This window comes from Apteryx mantelli, chromosome 3 (assembly GCF_036417845.1).
Source record: "Apteryx mantelli isolate bAptMan1 chromosome 3, bAptMan1.hap1, whole genome shotgun sequence".
NCBI classification, from domain to species: Eukaryota; Metazoa; Chordata; class Aves; order Apterygiformes; family Apterygidae; genus Apteryx; species Apteryx mantelli.
The window spans coordinates 8,258,646-8,281,053 of NC_089980.1; the positions used below are offsets into that span (position 1 = coordinate 8,258,646).

General features: G+C 43.2%; 1 protein-coding gene across 2 annotated transcripts; it reads right to left on the reverse strand.

Annotated features, from left to right (window-relative positions):
- Positions 1–1,686: 1,686 nt before the first annotated feature.
- Positions 1,687–22,405, reverse strand: KAT14 (lysine acetyltransferase 14). Of its 2 annotated transcripts, none has more exons than XM_067292632.1 (10): positions 21,911–22,405; positions 19,230–19,348; positions 16,476–16,597; positions 13,755–13,936; positions 12,794–13,210; positions 11,197–11,768; positions 10,501–10,637; positions 9,814–9,989; positions 6,214–6,404; positions 1,687–3,547 (listed from the first exon to the last, which is right to left on the reverse strand). In XM_067292632.1, the coding sequence occupies exons 1-10, from the start codon at positions 22,164–22,166 to the stop codon at positions 3,374–3,376; spliced, it is 2,346 nt and encodes a 781-aa protein (XP_067148733.1). In that variant the 5' UTR covers positions 22,167–22,405; the 3' UTR covers positions 1,687–3,373. The 2 variants fall into 2 exon arrangements, with proteins under 2 accessions (XP_067148733.1, XP_013809833.1); XM_013954379.2 differs by having other exon boundaries at positions 12,794–13,213.
- Positions 22,406–22,408: the final 3 nt, after the last annotated feature.

Below are 22,408 nucleotides of genomic sequence, written 5' to 3' on the forward strand. Positions count from 1 at the left end.
GGCTAAGAGCACGTAGTTTCACTTTGTACCTTGGAAGAGCTTCAGCTGTTGCACAGAAAGGCAACAAAAGGCATGGAAAGCCATGTGTGAGACCACTCAAGCGGTGACCTTGAGCTGCTGTGAGCTGTTGGGACTTCTCGTTACTCAGCAGTTTGGGGAGGGGGTGGTCTTGTGGAAGGAGGTTGGATATAAGGTGGCCGTTTCCGAGCAGCTGGTTCATAGCTACTTCAAAGGCTCCCTAATCCTGGTGATGACCTAGTAAGGCCAGGTACAGCTCCCTGGAAGCCCTGGTGCGTCTCCCCAGGGCTGCTGGCTCAAATCAGACCACACACCCGATTTCACGTAGTGCCTGCTAAGAGGCTGGGCTCAAACTACTGTCCTCAGACGACTCTTGCTGAGAGCAGAGGAGTGAATCTCTGCTCTCCAAATGATGCCTCTGTGCTCTGTGTTCACCTGTGTAGCCAGCAATGTAAAATAAACTCTCTCGTAAAGACATTAGGTTAACTTGACATGCCAAGTGGAAATAATGCACAGCCACTTGCCTTCTGAACAGATACTACAGGCTTCATCAGTGTCCTTCAGATCTGACTTGGGAGAAGCCCTTTGCTCCAAGGTGTTCTTGGGTCATAGCCATTCTTCTTTGCCCAGACCATCAGGAAGTGATCCTAGAGCAAACCACGCTTGCATCCCGCTCTCACCAAAGTGATTAGGTTCAACAGGGAAGGATCTCAGTGTCAGCAATTCAAAGCCATACCAAATTTTCAGAAGCAGCACAAAGGAACAGGGTGCAGAGTTTTTCAGAGCACACAAAAACAACGCCAAGGGATCAAAACTGAAGCCTGCAGTCCTGGGGATGTGCAAGATAATAGGTATAGCAGTTAACTGGCTGATTTTCCCAGAATTATGTTCCAATTAGCAAGAAAACAAACCATCTCTGCATAAATGTGGGTAGGCCTGCAAAGTTGCAGAGCAATCTCACATCTCTGCAGCCTGCAGAACAGCAATATTGATCCCCATCCCCTGTAAGCTTTGATGAGTTCATTCTTAGCATTTCCCCTGAAGAAGGGGAACATTGTTTCTCCTTTTCCAGATGAGGGACAGATCCAAAATGGTTAAGATACAAAGACTCAAAGACACATAGTCACTTAATTCCCTTTGAGGATCTGGGGGTAAATGAACTGCCTGGATAAAACAGGCCATCTGAAGCAGAGCAGGAATCCCAAGACTGTTCAAACACTTTGTTCAATGTCATCCTCCCTCTGGGGACAAAGCTACAGAGGTATAAGCACAGAACAAGAAGCTTCTCAAAATCTTTGCTGCCACAGTGGAGAACATGATGTAGAATAGTTCTGCAGATTATCTTTTATCTCCTGCTTCTGATAAGTGAGGAAACAGCCTGCTGGGGCTAGAATTTGTGTGGCTTCTGTGTGGATGCCCAGTAGAGAATCAAAGAGTTTCTTGCCCCTCACCCCCATCCCAAACCACACTTTGCCTCTGTATTTGCCCTCCATGGTGCTTCAGAGAGAAGGAAGAGAGAGTCACACAGCTACCCTGAGCATTAGGCAGAACGCAGCAAACTCCATTTCAGAGAAGCAGGGAGCATCCTTTATCAGGCATACCCAAGTTGGCTAGATTTCAGTGAAAGATGATGGAGAGACAGCTTAACAGACAGTATGACTACACGTAGGCTTTTCCAAGAAAGGGTTTTAATTTCATTCATAAAGACAGTTTTTTTTTCCCCCCAAATACAGCTAACTTGTAACACCAGTAACATCAAAAATGTTCACGTAGTCATAAAGCAGGCAGACATGTGCATGGATTTGAGGGCACACAATTCTTAGATGGGTTCTTTTTTGCTCCTACTAACACTGTTTTTGTTTTGGTGAAGATGTACATTGATTACACAAAAACATACTTCGTGTCCATCCCTCTGCTGTTATCAAAATAAAGACTCCATTAAGGCAACTATTACTATAGCTAGGTACCCAAAATGTCTACACAGTGAATTAACAACACAGAAGTCACATCTCATGTAGCTCTCCACGGGACTTGATTGTTAAGGGACAGCAGAGTGGATGTGATCCATATTCAAAATGCACTGACAGATCTTCAATTTAGCAGGTTGCAGAACAAACTGCCAATTTACTGTTCTTCTGCAGTAAAAAAATCAGGGAGAGAGGAAGTTGCTAAACTGTGTAGAAGGACTAGACTCCATTATCTTATTTATTTATTATTTTTAGTTATTTCTTTTTCTTTTTTGCTCTCTTATGCTTAGAGCCATGAAATCACAGCCTTGATGCTTCCAAGAAGCGTTACTGGCTCACCTCTACTCTCTACTCCCTTGAGGTTGCAAACAGCTTGCTTCTACAAACCAGAGTTTGCATTTCAAACCTTACCCCTGACTTTTGCTCTGGGTTTCTTCTATCCAGTGTCTGTGGCGGGAGGAGGTGGAGCCTGCAAGGCTGGGTCTGTGGTTAGAGGTGTGCCTCCACGGCTGATTCGTAGCATCAAGAACTGGTGGATAGATTGCAAAATTTCAAAGAGCTGATTTGGCAGCTGTTGTGTTCTACCTCCCCTAGCTACAAACTCACTTGACATCTTGTTCCTGAACACAAAATACTGCGAACTACAAGAACTTCACATTGAGCACACATTCAACAGGGGAGGGAAAGGAAGGCAGCAGGGAAGGAGCAGGACAAAGACATCTCCTCTGAACCTTTCATTAGGAATCACATAACACACACTCTTCACACACTCTTCATTATTCCTAAAACACGGTTCCAGTATTGCTGTCCTGGCCTGTGCAGAGCTTTCCTAAAGTTAGCATCCAGCTATATGTACCAATATCATATTTCCCTTCATAGATTTACAACATGGTTCCTAACAAAGCCATCAAATCACAGAAACACTTTTCATGATTTAAGTCTAGATGTTCTTCATTTTCCATAAACCAAAAAAACTCAACAACAACGACAACAACAACAAAAACTGTGACACTTTTCTTGAATAGGTTCAAAATCTGAAATCTCTGGAGCCCCTCTGAAGTGGCAAGTTGGGGGGGGGTGATGGTGGTCAATAGGGCTCTCCAAAATGATAGGGGCAGAAAAACACCCCATAAATACTTTTTCAGTCTTCCAGTGGTTTCAGCATGTCCCAGGTGGCATTTCCAGGCCTCTCCCCTTGGAGGATACGAATCAGTCCTCAGATTGCATGTTCAGCATACAACGCAGCACTGTTGGTATTAGCAGTCCTAGGGATAAAGGCATTGGTGCTTTCAGCTCTCACGTGACAGCCAACATCCTCAGCCAAAAGCCACGGGAACTCTTTGTTTGACAGGTTGGGCTTTCACAGAGCCACAGACAGCCCTGACGCATCAGCGACGCAGTCTGAGGAAGAACGCGTGCTTACACTCCTTGCTGTCTAACGGATAGTATTTGTCATAAAAATCCAAAATGTATTCTTCAGTCTTAAATCCAAATTTTTGGTAGAGCAGCATAGCAGGGTTGCTTGCAGAGACGTGAAGGGTTACATCTTTGCCCATGCAGGTCTGCCAAGTGGAGGAGGGGGGAAAAAAAAAAATCACACAAGAGAATGAGAAAGCCTCTGGGGCAATGTGGAGGTGAAGAGATTCATAAGTTCTGCTATTTAAGTTACTGAGGAAATGTGAGAAAAAAAAAATCACAGGCTTCCACACAGAAGTTACCACACACAGCAACAGCTGAAATGTGAAGGGAATGCTCCTGTTTCGCAAAGCCTTTGTTTCTGAGAAAGGGGGAATCTCTCACAATGGAAGCAGCTTTTGGAGTATAATTTGTCAGCTTTCCATTGTCAATTGCTAAATAATTGTTAATTAAAACTAATCTCAGTGTATAGCACTAATCTCAAATACTTAGTAACAATGGCCTGAAGAAAAGACAAAACATGCCAAAGAATCAGGCACTCCGCTCCTCCCCACCAGCAAACAAAGCTGAACTCTCTGCAACTGCACTAGCAACACCAGTGTACCCCAAGGCTGTCACGCTGGAATGCCTGTATATCCCACCCAACTCCTCTCCCAGCCTCCAGGGCACAGCGCTCACCTCCTGAGCAAGCAGAGAATTCAGTCAGAAAGTGGCATTGCTAATGTTACCTTAAGGATCCCAGATTATTTAACCAGCAGTTCTCTGCTAAAGATGCCAATAAAATAATTTTTCATGCTTTCATCTAGTGATTTAGTAGCATTCTATGTGTAATGAATGTATTGTAACTCTAAGTGGAAACAGTAAGTAATATCCTTTAGGAAATTTCAGTGATCATTCAAAGGAAAAGCAATTCTTGCTCTCGCAGGGATTCAAAATCGAGAGTCTTTGGAAAGAGTTGGAATGAGAACATTCAAGAGACACAGTTTGGTCCTGTGGGCCAGATACACTAAAGAATAACTTCTGAAAACAAACCCATCCCTAAAGCACTGCCTGCATCAAAGCATTTTCTGTTACATTATGCTGTTCCCAAGAATTTATTCCCAAACTAAGGGTACTGACCCACAAGATGGAGAATTACCCTTAATCCAAACATGTGAAAGTGGTTCTAGCTACAGAGGGTGTACCATACCATCAACTCAAACAGCCTGTAAAGCAGCACATACGACCTGACAATTGTGAATACAAGCTCACAACCACCACTGCGTCTCCTGTATGACTAAATTCCTTCTACCACCGAAAGCCACACAGGAATGGAGAAGAAATCCAACATGAGCCAAACACAGTGGTGATCTCTCATCACCCCAGGAGCTGTTTGTAACATACCCAGCAAGTCTAATCAGCCTAAACCCTGCTTGGCTCTCCTCAACCTGATTGCTTTATGCTAGTCTACCTGTGAGCAGAATTAGGTTAACTGGCTGCAATAGGTCCTACAAAAAGCTGTAGTAATTTTCCACAGCAGACTTGCCAACACCTCCCAACCCTGACAGAGAGGGATGAGTCCAGCTGTTGGACCCCTTCAAATCTTGGCTCCTCTCTCAGGCCTGTTCTCACTAGGTGTTGATATCTCACATTAGCTGACTGCAGTGAAGGACAATTCAACACTCATCTACACAGAGACACTCAGAAAATGTAAGGGCTGAATTTAAAATAGATTGGTTAGTGTACTAAATGCCTGTATCACCATGTAAAGGGAAGAGAGATGGACACTGCAAAGAGCTTTGCTGGTAGAAGAGTTACCCTCAGGTGCCCTTGAGGAGCTACCCTCCATGGACACTTTTTCCAAGGTAGAGATCACTGTTCCCAAGGACCTGCCAGCACTCCTTACCTATCTCCAGCCAAATGAATTGGAGTAAAAGCAATTTCGATAGCGAGTTTTCGCTAGTGCAGCTCATCTTGACTAAAACAAGTTAAGGAATGTTTCACGTCTGCAACTCTGCCAAGAGATTTCAGGGAGTGGTAAACCTGTGGGCCCTGAAGAGGCACCGTTGGGTTCCAAGAAGGACATCTGTCTGCATCCTTGCTCAAAATTAAGCTGAGTTTCATGCAATTTAATTGAAGTAAGTAAATGAAATTAAGGCCACCTGATTCCTGAATAATAGTATTCATTCAGAGGTTTAATAAAGTTTAACTACTTTAATACCAGCCCTTTAGTTAGCTCAGATTAATTTTCCCAAGTGTCCCTGTGGAACAAAGCCCAGTACAAGCTAGTTTGAACAAATTTGAATGAGGTTGCAAACATTTGTTCTTTATCTTCAACTCATCTGGATCTGAACCAGCATATTAGAAGTGGAAGAGAATGATTAAGATCAGTAAGTGATTTAATGCAACTACACTGGTCACAAAATAAACCTCCAGGTCTAAGTAAGAAAAGCTGCAATAGACACTAACTGAACCTACCCAATATTATATCACTTTTTTTTCCTCTATACCCCAGATTTACAATAATGCTGTCTTATGAACTATGGACCATTGAAAAGTTAATCCCAAGACAGTCAAAGTCGACATCACATTACTAATCCTGAGCACCTGACCAGTAGGGTTTTTAAGTGGTTTCATGCTATAAATGTTCATATGGGCTGGTGACTGTGGACAACCTGTGTAACTGTGTGAATAAGTAAACAAAGAAAGAGCAAGGGGAAAGAGATAGAAAGGAGCAAGACACCACTACTTACTCTGTACTATTTGCATGTGTACACACAAGGAAGAAGGGAAAGCTAGTTCTTTAGCAGAGACATGGGATCTTTTTTGTTACCTGGATAAGATGGTAGATCATGAAGGTTGCAATTCCAGCTCTTCTCCACTCAGGGTGAACTAACAGAAAAGAGATGTATGCTTCATTGTATTTCACGTCTGGCACCATAAAGCCAAAGGCAATAATAACTTTTTTGTAAAGAACGACGACGCTGAAGTCTGGATACTGCAGGCATTCAGACAAATCAATTCCTACAGAAGGAAAGATAAATAGTAGTTGAAAGCATCGCAAAAAAAAAGTAGATCAGACTATACTATACCACACTTGCATGGAAATTCAAAGTTTAAAGCCCTTCTGGAAACATTTATGTGATTTCTTCCTTCTGCCTTTATTTCAAAGCTCTGTAATTCAGAGATGCTTCAATCAAACACAGTCAAAATGAGACTTTTGCCACTGATGTCAGTAGGTGCTGGATTTAGCATGCACAAAGGGGAGAAGCCTGCTTGAAAATGGGAACTCCTGCAATCAGCATGAAGAAACCAACAAAGCTGATTTCCTCTCGAAGGACCTCAGAATGAAACTATAACACAAGAAGTAGCTTCTAAGGAATGGTTAAGAAAAAAATCATCACACAATCTCAGCATCCAGCTAATCTTTCCCTAGTTTGTATTCTTGAGCCATATCAGTAGACTCTGTTAAGGACCCAGTTCTAAATATCCGTATCGATAAAGATACTTGCATGTGCAAATGTTTGCTGGATAGGGTCCCAGTAGGTTTATGCTCCATTCCACCTGGGCCAAGCCAGTGCCAGGTTGGCGTCCACCATTACTATTCCAGTCCGCAAATGCCGAAGGACCCGCCTGAGGCAAGCCAGGGGGGAATTCAGAGCATATCAGCCACTCTATCCTGCTCCTGCAGCAAAAACACTCCAAGCACAGCAGACATGAGGCTGGGCTTCAGTGTCACTAGCATTACCTGCCTAAGGTGTTCCTGCCCCTTTTTTCCACCTGGCCTGGAGCTCCTACCTCCTCCTCTGTTGTGCATACTCAGATGTTTGTGGAGCTGCACTGTGAACCTGAGCAAGGATTTCAAGTCTATCAAAAACATTTGCTTGCAGCACGCGTCTGTTCCCTAATCTGGGGTGTGAAGCAGCTCTCAGACAGTGGTGCTGTCTATGAATCAGAGGCTGGACAGAAATAGCTGAAGCTGGTGACTTCTGAGTGGAGTTCGTTACCTTGCCTAATAACATGGCTGTTGCAGCCTAAGAGCAGCCACACTGCATGTTAGGGCGAAGCAGTTTAGTTCACAGCCCAGATGACTGCTTGGTATCTTGTCTGTGTAGACAGTCTGTACATGAGGTGCAAGACATGGCAGAGTCATGCCAAAAGTGTTAGTTTCAGCCTCAAAGTGGCAATCACGGATTTATTTGGAAGGTGGGATAACAAAGTAACAGAATACGGTTTTCCAGTAATGTTTATCACTCCTGATGAGATGCAAGACTTCACAGAGCACTACGCACAAATAAGCAGATGAATTACTTTCTTGCTCGAGAGCGAACTGGGTGGAGTAAGACGTGGGAGGAATCGATTGGCAATAGGGAGCAGTGTTAATTATCTCAAGGCTGCAGTTGACTGTGAAGTGCCTTAGAGCGTGTCTGTACAGGAACGCTACATTGCCCTGAGCACACTGGCGTCAGTGAAACGGGTCCATCCCCTCAGTATGCAGTTATTCCTGTAGGAAGATGCTTAGCTCAGTATGGTTTACCACTTGCCTACTCAGGAGATGTTTCCCGTTAGGACATGAAGACACAGGACACCAGGAGAGACAAGGGGGAATCTTGTTTCACGTCAGCTCATTTCCAGCAACTACCTGCACGCTTGTTGCTGCCTTGCGAAAAACATGAAAAGCTCTGAAGCTGCACTTGGATTTGGAGGAAGAGTATAAGAACTGAGGCCTGGACTCACCTGGTGAAGTGCCTAAAATTTAAAGAACCCAATCAATGAGAGAACATAACTATTAGAAAACAACTGAGTGCATCTAAGATGCAAAATGCCCTCTACAAGCATCTTTTCATTTACTGTTACAGCAGCCACTGATCATGGGTGCCTCAGATGCCTAAACTTAGGTGCGATCAAGCTGTAATTTTTACAGCTATTTCTTTGAACAACAGTGCTAACTTAACTATGCCCTCTCGGCTGCCTATCCCATCCCCAACACTGCCAGCCCACCTCTTTGTGCAGCCACATGATGAACTGGCTCAGAGAACTGTTTCAGGTTAAAATTAACCCAGCAAATACTAGTGATTATTAACAAGTTCGCCAGTTGGTTCATCACATATCACTGTAGTGGTGGGTCCAGGAAAAAGAAGGGGGGAGCTGCTTAAATCAGTGTTTTCTGCTGAAAAGTAGTGCTTGTGAAGCTAAAGCCTTTGTGTCCAAACAGAGCCTCTGTGCTGGTGTAAGCACAGTGCTTTATCTTCAGAGGTATCACTTCCTCAGTTACCTCTCCTACTAACACAGACCAGGGTGCGATAACTGTATAACCCCAGCCTCAGAAAATTTACACCAAGGAAGAGATGTTGGTTCCTGCTTGGAGACCGATGGGAGTGTCAGCTTTCTGATTTAATGATGCACAGTCCATAGGGTGGAACACACCCACGCTCCTTAACTTAAATAAAACAGGGTGAGTCCTGAAGGTGCCACCCAAATTGGCCAGAACTTCAAATGCAGAAGCAGAAGGGAGAGACTATGACAGAGGAATTCAGCTTTTCTTAGAACGTCTCATGCATTCCCAAACAGCCTGTGAAAAGGAAGATAGGCCAAGTTATCCCCTCTGAACTGTACAATTTGGACAATGAACGGCACAAAGAGCTCTGATCCCGACTGCAGCTTATGGGCAGTGCCAAACTGCAAACAATGATGAATCATGATCTGCAAATCAAAACATAAAGCAAACGGTTACTTTGAATAAAGGTGTGTACTGTTTGCATTTGGCTTTTCTAAACTGGTCTGCAGTGCTGCAGAAGCTGATCCATGCGGTAGATGAACATCACTGTTATTATTCTAGAAGAGCTAGAGACTACAGCCTCATAACTGTAGGCCTCCAGTAAAGGACAGCCACTGTCCCAAGGAGCTTACAATTCAAGAGATGATACAGAAAAATCAATACCAAAGTTCTCCCATACCTTGCAAATACTGAGAAATAAAGAGCACCACCGTGAAGTCTGCAGTAGTCAGTGCAATTCCCAGATTTCACTCCAGCACGTCAAGCCTATGGCTTCTAGGAAGAAACTTTCCTATGAACTTAATAAGCGTTAGGTCTAAAATTGTTTCTTACTTCAAGGCCCTGATTCTGCAGAACATATAAATGGATGCTTGATGTTAGCAGGTGTTGACTCCTACTGGCATCAGTGGTATTACCCCAGATAACCTATTTCTTTAAGTACTGTGCTAATTAGGGCCTAATTGCGCAGTTCTATATGATCTCAAAAGACAAAGACACCAAATACATGTCTCCGTCTCAACTGCATCCCTGTGACATCAGATAATGGTTTTCTAAGAACTGAGCCAGACACCAACTGAAGAAAAAATTGGCCCAAGAATATTTTTTCTGAAGAAAACCACTTCCTTCTCAGAAAATCAAGCACTAAAGGAATCTTACCAGGCCAGAAGAATTCGTGGCACATGGAGTTTATAGTGGGTATGTGATTAGGGCGAACATAGCAGTAATCAATGGGTGCTTCTGGCTCAGCCTTCCAGTTGGGATCAGTCCTATGCGGATATGCCCGGATTTCTGCCAGCAGCCTGAGTTTTGGGGGCTTTGTCTCATAATCGCGCCTGCCAATAACATGAAAAGCAAACACAAAAGGCCAGTCAGCAACAATAACTGCCATTGCAGCTGAATGGGTGCTGCCCATGAAGTATTTTTTGACATGCTCAAGTTGGAACAAATGAACAGTCTTCTATTCATGCGGGAAAACAGCACCCAACTCAGCCAAAAAACCTTTGTGTCAGAGGCCAAGATGCTTCCCAGGTCCAGAGCACATCAAGCCAGTCTGTCTTTACTGGAGGGCCAGGAAAATTACGGTCCTGGCCCAAGAAGAGGTGCAACTTGCATTGAATGGCTACGGTGATTCCCTCTCTGATTTGCCCTCTCTTGGGGATTCCCCTTCCTGATGCAGACCCATTTAGCTGTTCAGCTAAGTAAATCACTATCCCTTCAGGGTTACCATCATAAACTGGGTTGTAAACTGCAGGGAGGGATGAGGATCACTGCCGCAAGGAAGGTGTCCTCTCTGGGCTGTTGGTTCACAAGCAAAGAGCAAATTCAATCTCTGACCATCTGTACCTGATGTAAGGCTTCAGGACACGAGATGTGTAAGGACTGACAATACTGTGGTCTGTCAGCAGGTCTTCTGAGCCTACCAGTCGATACAGAAATTTTGTTGTCTGCTGTCGATATCCCTTCATGGCAGGCAGCATTGTCTACACATACAAAAAAAAAAATCCAAAACACATCAGGAAGATTAGTCAATGACTTAACATGGAGGAATCATATCAATAGAGAGGGAAAAAGGGCTTTTGCAATAAGGGCTTTCTTCTATAACAGGATGGCCTGGACCCACAGCATAGTGGTCCCACCCAAGAGTAGTCTGCAGTGCACTCTCAGATTTAGCGCCTGAGCTGCACACATCGCTCAGCAAAGCAATGGAAGTGCTCTCTCTCCTGCATGGCATGAAAGAACAGCCTTTGATTGTGATAATTTCAGGCCTCCACCATCACAATGTTTTGGAAGGGTTGGAGTGCAAATACATAGAAATTTGTAGTGCTGATACTTATAGAGAGCTGTGCTGTACGAGCATTTTCCAGGAAGAAAAGGGCTTGTGAGAGCATTGGTGGGGAGACAACCCCAAGGCAAAATGAGCCTTGTTCACATAATCCTTTTCACTTTGAGAGTTAGATATCCTCAAGGCGATGATGCTCTCTGCACCAAAGCTCTAAAATGACCAGTGCCAAAAGCTCACTTAGATCTGAAAACACTCACCTGGTATCTGTCCAAGATCCTGAAGTCCTGGCTGGTAGTTCTGTATGTTGCTTGTCCTACTGGGGGCCTGGGAACACCTCCTTCTCTGGCTCCATAAATCCCATCAACCAACAGCAGTGCAGCATTCACAACTTGGTCCAAGTCAAAGAGGGGCAGTCCTCTTTCCCTCTTGGCCTGCCTGACTATCAGCTTGCGCCTCAGTCTCCGGGCCTCTGGGGTCATGCTCATGGCGTTGGGACAGGCTTCCAGTCTCTTCAGAAGCAACTTTTCTTCATAGATACTAACAGAGGTATGCTTGGGAGCTCTGGGTTTAGCATCCTTCTCCAGCTGTGGTTTCCTCTTGTCTCGCCCCCTTGCCTGCAGGGATGTGTTTGACTCTTCAGGATCTTCACTGTCACCTTCCATCCTTTCTGCTTTTTCTTCTTCACTCTCCACCTCTTGCTTAATCTGCTCGGCTGTCTTCACTTTTTTTCTACCCGTTATCATAGTCCCAGCCCCGGCAGTCCCACTTGGAGGGGGCACATACTCTATTCCTGGGTCTATGACTCCATCTCCTTCCATCTCTTCATCATCTGTTCAATAGATCAAAATAACCCAGGAAGAAAATGTAAATACCAGAGCCCCATTTCAGAGAGGGTTGTCACAAGACTTTTCTGCTAAAGGAAAATAATGCGGGTTTACCCCAAATAGTCCATTTTCTGTATAACTTCTGGGCCTCCTGATTTTGGATGCCTGAAAGGAGATACCTTAAGGAGTTCAATGTCAGGACACAGAATCAGTCCCCCTCTTAAGCTGTCTTCCAGTTTGCTATTCAAAAACATTGTGCTCCTGAGCTGTAAGCTCACATTCTTTGACAAATTTTAAATTGTGATTTCATTTAATTGTTTGCTTGAAAATTCCTGAAGACTTGGGCTCAAACGACCAAGCTGGTAAGCTATGTCTTCAGCTAGTGTACCCTAGAGAAATTCCATTTAAACTGAGGGAATAATTAGGAGTTACACAAGCATAGGATCGATCCCTCTACAGAACTACATTATCTTTCCTTGCAACAAGAAGTGCTTTATTCTCCACTTTCTCCCTTAGAATGAGATCTGGCTCCTTAAAGAACTATCAGCTTTCAGCCTGAATCAGTGTATTGCAGCCTGACACAAATTTAACATCTGTTAGCTGGGATTGCTCGCTGTCCATGTTCAAACTTACAAAACTACTGAAACACTACTGTGAAAATAAAAGTTCACCCATTTAAAAAACAATCAAGGCAAAATTAGAGTTATCTAACAGTGTAATTCACATTGCAGTAAAACACTTGTGTTGAATGGTGCAGCAATTGCTAGGTGAAATCTTCTGCCCCCTGTTCTGAGGCATTCAGGATGCCTAAGAAGAGGATACTGGTGGTTCCTTCTGGTCTTAGAAGCTGTGACTACAAGTATGAAAATCTAATTAAGATTTATATGCAATTAAGACAAAACAGAATTTTGTCAGTTAGTTTCCATGTTGTCTTGAAAAAATCATGCAGCTCATTGGGAGTTTCCCTTTTTTTCATGTCTTGCTTGAAAACTAAGCTTTCTATTAAACAAAAAAACATGGCATCTCTTACCATGAAACAGGGCCTGTGGTGGCATGACATCTGGGATGAGATCTGCTTCCGAGAGAAGGCTAGGAGTAGCTGAATGCGAGGCTGGAGTTCCAGGAGCAGAGAAGTCCAGAGATGGGGAAGGAGATGGGCTTGTCAGAGGAGTGCGATCTGAGGAGCTCAAGGAGGAAAAGTCGATCACCTCTCCTTTCTCAAGAACTATGTCAGGGCGACGACCTCGACTGCTGAATTTAACAGGTGTGGAGGAAGTACTGCGGTCCAGGAAACCGGCTGCCTCCTTCTGGGCTCTCCGAATATCCTTGGCTTCCTGAGTGCGAGACCTCTTCTCCTTCAGCTCCATGGCTGACTCAACTGGATTGCGGCTCACCCGTTTCCTAAGTCCTTCCACAGTAATGATGGGATCCAGAGGTGGCTTTGAAGCTGCTAAAGAAGTAGTTTGGTTATTCTAACGGACACTGAGCTCCTGCAATCACTGTATACATACCATACAGTCATAAGAACCGGTTAGCTAAAAATCTTAAAAGACATATTTTGAAGATATCCAGGAAATTCACTCCAAGGCTTGTAACAAAGTCTATGCACCACTAAAGCCTCATTTTAAGCCCCAATCTTGCTCCTCTGCACAGAAGGGAATTTGCATCTAGTGTGGACAAAAGAAAAAACACTCCCCAGGATAAAGAATAGCAGAGAAATTACAGATTTCGGCTGCACAAGGCTCAGAAGACTTCAAATCAGTTTGAACAAATGGAAAGAGGCAATAATATGTAACGGGCCTCTTCTCATAATGCAATATAGTCCTCTGAAATCAACCATTACAGCAGAGCAGTACTGAAAAAAAACCACCCATGCCCTGTAGTTGCCCAAACACACAACTGCATTGTTTTAAATAAACTTTTCTCATGTCTTCCAGCACCATTAGTTCTGGCCGAGCTAGGAACCTATTCACCATCCTGGAAATAGTTACCTTTTGCCTTCAGTGCAGATGCAGGCAGCTTCTCTCCTTCAGGTTTCATTGTTGGGGGTTTATTATGAACAAGTTTCCACCACCCTGGTTCTCCAAATTCCTGTGCTCCGGAACGGAAAAACAAGGGGCTTCCTACAGAGAGACAGCCAGCAACTGTGCTCCACCATGTCGAGGTCTTTTTCCTATAGTGGCACAGGGAAAAACAAATGTTAAGTTGCCATTCACTAGCTGTGTTTTTATCATGAAGCCTCCCTCCACAAAGACGGAAAGGGCAGCATGCTTTTGCCACTGACACTAATGCATGCTCATGTACTCACTATTCTCCCAACCTCAGAGAGATGAAGGATTAATGAATTCCTTCTCAAAACCACTCTGAAGGACACTCTGCAATGTATCGATTGGCTCTGATCTACCAAGTGCTGTGAACATAGGTCCTGTAAATGCCACACAACTACAGCATTGCAAGACCTGATTTGTCTTCTTTTGTCAAGGAGTTGCAATACACTGAGCCTACAAAGGACACGTCTACCTTGCCACCAGAGCCCCAGTCTTTCAAATACTCACATACTCATTTAACATACTCAGTTAACAGTTCTATAATGACACAAGAACAGAAACAGGATCCCAGATAGGGCTGTGTTGACTTAACATTACCAAAGCATATTGCATTACTGAAGACGGTAAACAGGACTCAGGGTGTACAGGATGGGACAGGCAAGGGGAAGATAGGGATACAGGTGTTGCTTCACACAGAAGGAAAGAGAATCTTAATTTAAACGCCTGCCCTAACGACTTTGAGATTGCAATCCATTTAGCAAAGTATGTTCCCAGAGCTGTAGGATAGAATCCCAAGGGCTGAATTCACAAGGAGGGTTAGGATCAGATGACTTCACTTTTAACTGGCCTCTACTTGCTTGAATCCATAGCTGCAGCTTTGTCAGGCACTGCAGAGGAGAGGTAGGAGTGTGAGAAACAAAACACTGAGGACAACAACTGAGCAGCAAGAAATGTCAAGGTAACAGATGGACAGTGTACGCTTGTCGTGAGCTAAACTCTGCAGCCCTATCTCTGCCTGGGGTTCTCTGTTATAAAGTTTCTCCTGCAGCATGGGGAACAGGATCTGTATTAGTCAACAAACCTGAGTCAGGTGCACTCATTGAACTGGTTTTGAATCATGGTTTTACCCACTCGGGAGCAGGGAGCTGCATTTAAGCCTTTCACTTTGTGGGACAGCATACTCTGCATCAGGTATTTGAGGCACAGCTCCTTCCTCTTAGAACTGGTCACTGGCTAATTTAAATGTCCTTTAGGGGAGAATGAGTGAGAGTAAGCGTTAAAAAATTGATCCTGTAGCCAGTAACAGAGATAGTCCCTGGGACACCGGAGAATCAGGTCTAAAACCATCTTTTGCATGGGCTGTCAGGATTCCTCCTTGCTTTTGCACATCTCCACTGGCAAAAACTTCGGTATTCAGGTGCTAGGCTAAGCTGAGCAAGTATTTGCTGCTGTCTGACCGTTGCAATTAGACATCTTAGGGTATTGGCTCTCCAATGCGGGGGGATTCAAGTCAAATGCCCCAGTTTGCAGCATGGAGTGTTACAGTAAGTCTAGATCAGCAGTAGTTTAATATGTGAAGGATGTAAAGTGGAGCAATTCAGGAACTGCTACACAGGGCAGTAATCACTTCATCCGAATTTAATCAGAGCCAGGAGGATCAACCGCATAGGGCAGGCCTCAAAAGCCAGCAGCAAGCACTGGGAGGTGACGGTTCCCTGAGTGAGGGACAATGGGCCATCAGCTGCCTTCCTGTCGGGATCCGGCCGTTTGCAGAGGAGACAAGTACTAACATTACTGAGAACAGAGCAAGAAGGCCCAGACAAGCAATGAAAGCAATGCTAAAGAACAAACCTAGTTAGGGAAAATGGGTCTTACAACAGAGAAATCCCACAGAGGGGGGAGAAGTCTGTGAAATCAATCCTACGGCTTGCTTGCTCCATTCCTTTTAATGCACATGCATTAAAAAGTGAGTTTTGTTTTTGACCGGTTTGGTGTGCTCAAAAAAAAAAAAAAAAAGCAATGTTGGCCTATGCAGCACACAAGGCATCGTGCTGCGGAAGGTTACCATTTATGAAAAGAACTCTTATTCTGACAGTTTCTTCCTTAATACACACCAAGTGTGAAAACCAGATTTCAATGGTTTGTAATACATGCTGTGTAAGAGATATTCTATTAAGATCCAAAACAAGCTGAAAGACAAGGTTCAGTTTTCCTCCTTGTGGAACCCGGTTCATATAAGCTTTAGAGCTGAATAACACGGTTCATTGTTGGAGGGTTTTTTTGGTTTTGTTTTGTTTTAAAAAGCCTGGGCAGATGATATCAGAACTAGTCCATGCATTGTGACAATTTATAAAAAACTCAAATGCTGTGACTTTGCAGGTTCATATACTACCTAAAGGCAGGTAATACACCAAAAATACATGCATCCATGTTGCTTTTGTGCAACATTCCTTTTTTTTTTCATTGAAAAATGCTTATTAGTTCCCAAAATGACCCTTCACATCTATATTCAGGTTCTTAATACTAAATTCTCCTATTTTCTGACTACCAAAGCACAATAGGGATGTCACTGAATAAACCAGGATTCCTGTTCTCTAGCTGTGTAACAGTTTCTTCTTCATTCTGCTCACCAATCAGGGCTTCAGGGAAACATGATGTCTTTACCTGTTCCCTAACAAGAAAGTCCAGTGTTTCTCAATAAAAGCACAAATATCTTCTTTCCACCTGAAGTACCCTTGACGGCCAGTTCCTTCCAGAGACAAATTGTACATTGCCAGCATGACAACCTGGAAAAGAAAATGTTAGAAGCAGAAAAAAAACATTTGCATCATCTCATGGGGGGAAAAAAAAATCTTTGCATCCTCTTTAATGTCTTATTTTTTGCATCACCTCATAGGCAATTTCTGTAATCCATCTTCCTGCTTTCATACTCCTCTTTCTTGATAGGCACACATTTTTCAATTCCTCCCAGAGATTCCTCCATGCCAGGGGAATAACAAGCTACTTAGTTACGCAGGTTTATAATGAGATACAAGCCTTTGCATGAGAGTAGTAAAAAAGAACTATATCACAGCTGGGATATGACTGTAGTGTGGAGGTAGGGAAAAGTCTGTCCAAAAAAATGGGTTATAAGTAATCCCATTTGCTCATCCATCAGAAATGTAGTGACAATCATCTTTCTAGATACTTACTGTGACATTTCAAACAGAACACAAGTTAAACTCTCTGAAAAATTGCAAGATATCTACCAATAGCTCTGAACATCCACAAATTAAGTTTTCCTCCACATGCTCTTTATTAAACACAATCCATTTACAGCTCATTCACATGCATCACCACCAAATTCAGCTTGATCTATTATATGCCTAAACTAAAAGACAGGTTTGAAAATCACACCTCATTATGAGTAAATCCCAGAAGACAAACTGTTAATTACATTTAACCAGTTCACTCAACACAGCTAAAATGGTGCAGCTAGGCTTAAATCGCCTCTCAGTAATCACACAGCCTCGGTTGGATACCACTTCCAGTGGGGACATATTCTTCACTTTCATAGAGGTTTCAAATACAGTTTTTTAGGGAGATGGTCTCCTAGCTTCATAGAAAGGCTGTAGCTTCATAGAATATATCCCTAAAGATGCCAAAATGAGGAAATACAGACAGCTTTAATGTCCCATGTACCCTATTCCTGCCCCCCTCCCAATCCCTCTTGGTTTGATAACTATTTCTCTAGAGATTTATACACCCTTAAACTCAGGTGAGACAGTGTCTCAGAACTTCAAAAATACTTGTCTTTTCAATAGGCTAAAGACAAGGGTCTGTTGAGGCCACATACTCTGAAAAGTCCAGAAATCACTGTCCCCGTTCTTCCTACTTCAAATAAAGTGATTTGACCACTTCCATCAACCACCCCAGCAGCAGTATCTCTGGCTGCTGAAAGCCTAAGAAGATACATTCTTCACTTGTCAACTTTCTTCTCAGCCGGTTTTTGAATTTGTCTTTCCCTTCCCCATATCATTCTCCTCCCACTCTAGTGGAAAAATCTGAGTGTAGTGCTAGTAGCCTTTGCTCTCCGGATCTGTAATTTGGCCAATAAATTCTACTGCTCTGCTAGCCACAGATCACTATGCTAACCTTTTCCCCTATGCAGCCCACACTGGGCACTGTGAGAAAGCACCGTAGAAGTTACCACTGATACTGCCCACACGCTGTATCGGGGAGACCTGCAAGCAGCCAGATTTGCCAACAGTGGCTCTGCACAACACCAGCAAGAGCACTACGAAACAGCCCTTTTGCCTGAAGAATCCCAGGTCCTAGCACCCTCAGTAACATTACTGGCTCCCCTGAGATGAAGCACAACTCTGCACAAGACCACTAGGTACAGTTACATGTTTTTAAAGACAACAGCAGGTTGCCCACAGCTAAAACTGGGCTGGAGGTTTTTGAATGATCTGTTATGAGACGGTGCATCGCTTCTGTCCTGAAGGATGAAAACAGATGTCTCGCACATGGTGCCTAATATTCTGCGTGTGTGAACACTTAATACTGAGCAGCAGCCACTGCTTGATCAAATTCACCTTATGCAGGGACAACCAGCACTGCCTGTCTGCTCCTCCTCAAATTCAATGGGAGCACCAGCACCCTAGTTAGAGCCAGGTGATGTGCGTCAGTCTGCCTCAGCCCTGTTACAGTGAGGCATTATTTCTAACTCACTTAAAGCTTCATGTTTTAGGGGAAATGGGAAGCGTCTTTGCAAATCCCTAAAAATTCTTAATTTCAACCCAAACTAAGCTGCATCTCCCGTGAGCAATTCTTCTGAGAGGTGCCACTGTAATTGCCAGTGTCTCCGTAACAGAGTGGCTCCTGTGTAATTCAGACTTTATTTTGGTTGTTCAGGTGTGCAAGTGACTGAAGTAGTAGTTTTCAGCAGTAAATACCAGCAAGGACTATTGCTAGCCAGTAGGCAGCCAAGTCACAGCTTATTCAGATTACAGAGAGCAGAAATAGCTTTGTGTTCAGGCAACTGGCAAACTTGCTGTTTCTATATTGCCACCTCACCAGCTTTACGTTTGCTCACATACACAAATAACTGCTCATGCCTAGCAGCCAAACTGCATGCATTTTGCTTTTCCAAACTTGCCTGGGGTCATGAATTCAGGAGAAACATGAATGAAAAAAACAAAACAAAACAAAAAAAAAGAGAGGAATGTGGTTTGTATGATTACCTTCCAATTTACTTGCCAAATGCTCAAGGTCTAATATGCAGGCAATCCTTAGCTAATTAATTTCTGAAGTTCATGGATGTCTGTCTTTGTTATCTATACCCAGTCCTCATTTTCTAAGTAGCACATGCACAACATAAACAACAATTTTATAAAGTCCTGTGGTTATTCTGCTGGCACAAATATTTCTACTTACTTGCTGCCATGTTAATCTCAGCCGTTCAAATTGCTCCTTCCCATCTTCTGAGCAATCAGAGCAAGTAAACCTGAAAAAGTTATCTCCTTTGAGGTAGCTGAGCTGTTCTCTCAGTTGACCTACAACAAATAGGCAAAAGAGCAAATTATTTGTCCTTTTGTAGGAAAAATGCTGCAAAGTATATTTGGATTCCCTACAAGATCAGGCAGAAAAGTACTTTTGCCTTTTTCTGGAGTCCAGTGACCCAGACAACTCCTAAGAAGTTTCAGAATTCACTGTGATGACAAAGGTACAGAGGAATTTCACTGCTACCAAAACCAGCAGTGACCAACTGAAATGCACAGACATTAAGAAGAGGTGCCCGACTTAACATCCAAACACATGTAAAAAGCTAAAGGGTTTGCTTGTTTCCTGTACATTTTTCACTCCTTCTTGCTCCCCTAGGCTAAACAATATACTTCAGTAAATCACTGTTTTTCCACTCCACTTAAAAAAGCTGACCTGTAAAAAAGGTATGCAACCACAAATATACGAGCTTTCTCTTTCTTGTCACCTTTCCACTAATTATTATGTAATTTTACAGCCCTCTTTTTCCCTTTCCCTGTCCACATATCACTAAAAGAGTAAGGTTGTCAATTCCATTTACAGCAGCTTGCAGGATACACCAAAGTAGACATGGTGTGGAGCTTTAAGGTATTTATTACTCCTTTTGGGGGTTAATCTTCTTTCCTTGAGACTGCGAGCCAAAAGAATGGCTTTAGTGGACAAAAAGGAATGATATTATCAGGAAACAGGGTTTTTTTGTCTACCGTTCATGCATTAGGCCCCAAATCAGCAAAGCATTTCAGCATGTGCTTTGCTGTATAAAGCTAACCCTGAATGCAAGTTTATCTGAACGAAAGTGGTCTGCTGGGACAGAGCCAGCTGCAAAAGCCCACATGTCCTAAAGTTAAAGGTTCTAATTCCACGTTTCTGTAGCAGAGCATGGAAAAAAAAGGGGGAGAAAAAAAGAAAAAAAAACCCAAGCAGATGAATCTGAACTTCTAAATTCACCATGGGTGATTTACCCATAAATGAATATTAGAAAAATAAAATAAAAAATCACAAACCATGGAAGACTACAGCCTTAAGACTACAGCCCTTCTGAATATTCACATATGAAAGGCCGTTTTTTGATAGTATTGCACCACTCTTACTACACTGTGACACTAGATCAAGCGTTTCGCAATGCTATTGGGCTGCTCTGCTTTTGTAGTGAATCGCAGAATTTGGCTACTAAAGTTGCACCTATGTCTTTGATGGGAAAAAGCACGCTCGTCAGATTAACAGAATTTCTAGAGGGCAATTCAATGTAGAAAGAGATTATTTGTCTGAGGCTGCTGGCAACTTTCACAAGCAACAACTGAGATCAGTTTAACGGAACAATAGTAAAGAGAACAGTATTTCCTTTTTCTAGCTTGTTTACTTTACACATTTGTATCTGGTTACCGTTGCTCTGTGATCAGCTTTCTCTGCTCTTTGGATTTGTTACGCGGCAACAAGAGAGAGGAACATCTTTGTAAAACAGAACAAACTGAGTGTAAAATTAAGTGTTCTCAGATGCAATATCTCATGCTCCCTTGGACTTGGTTGCTTTTTTTTTGAGAAATTAATAATTTTCCCTTTAACTGCTCCTCGCTGTATCTCAATAGGACTATGTTGGCTCCACTAAGCTAACAGCAAAACACTCACTGACCTGACTTTGAGAAGAGATTTCTACCCTGTAACTTTTGGTGAATTCAAAGATGGCAAAACGGGCAGCTGATGTATCTGCAAGGCAGACGCCACCTGAAGAGTTCACTATTTCTAGCCACAAATGAACAGTACTTAGCAATATGTAGGTTTTAGATCTAATAATAGATTCAATAATTTAGATTTGGGAAAGTAACATCTAGTCTATTGCTTAGCTAACAAAATATATCTTATGTCCAACAGCAGTAGCAGGGAGATCAAGTGATCCAACCTGCTCCAAATGCCTCCAAAAGCTAGCTGCTAAAGGCCTGACATGCCTCTGTGACACCTAAACTAAATTCACATGATCAGGAAATCATTAAGGTTGAGATTTAGTCATATATTCCACGGATGTGACAAACTAACCAGGAAGAAAAAAAAAGAAAGAAAGAAGAAGTAACACCACCTACAGAACCCTTTTCATCCATAGACCTTTATAGGAACAGTCATTATCTTTACCTCTCTGATGAGCAAAATGCAAAGTCATTTGGCTAAAGTCACCTAACGTGCCAAGAACAGAACTTGAAAGTGTGCTCACACTTCCAAAGTCCTGCCCTTGCTTTCAGTTTACTAGATTTGCTTGCTTCCAGTTTACAAACAGTCCTGTTTTTTTACTGGGGGATGCCAGTTTTGTACACCCATATGGTCCATGGTTGGAAGTGCCTGATGCCCACAAACACAACAAATGGCTTTAGGCTACTGGGCTCCGTGTGATGCCAAACCAGCATTTCTTCCCAATGACAGAATGAGGATGAATAGAGTTATCCTTTACAATGGATAGCATAACCACCTTGTCTCACTTTGAGGCCAGGTGAGACCCACACACTGTATTTTGAGGGTACACACCAACCGTAATAAAGCAAACTGGAAATGGGAAACACTACAAGAAATAATAAAAACAGCATCCTTACTGGCTGGTATCCACTTCTGACACTTCTCACAGTAATAGGACATCTCCTCCATCCAAGATGCATCACCTTCGTCACTGTTCAGAGAGTCTCCGCTCTGATCGTGTGATAAATCCACGGAGGCCTGATCCTCAGACTCGACGATCAGGAGGGTCTCCCCTTCCACCTCACCCTCCTCCAGACCTTCTGAGGTCGACGTCCTTGTCGCTTCATCATCGTGGCGACTCAGCAGCCCACTCATGTGAACGTTATTAGCCATCCTTTACCACATAAAGGAAGATGGCGTGTACATTACATGGAGCCCTTCCTCCCCGCCTTCACAAGACGTGCCAGTCAAGTCTCCACACGTGGAAGTGCTGAGGACGGAGGCTCTATAGTTTTTTGAATTGTATTATAATGTATCTGAAAGAAATGGTCTTTCCCAGATTACCTCCGCTTACTTGTGAGCGATCAGATAGCAAACCTTGCCGAATGCCTTTACTCCAAACGCTACGGGGTCAG

Coding starts and splice junctions, on each gene's coding strand:
- KAT14 (XM_013954379.2), bottom strand. CDS start 22,166: ATGGCTAATAACGTTCACATGAGTGGGCTGCTGAGTCGCCACGATGAT. Junction 13,937..16,475: donor ACTTTCTTGTTAGGGAACAG/GTAAAGACATCA, acceptor GTGCCACTATAG/GAAAAAGACCTCGACATGGT. Junction 3,548..6,213: donor TGATCTACCATCTTATCCAG/GTAACAAAAAAG, acceptor TCCACTTGGCAG/ACCTGCATGGGCAAAGATGT.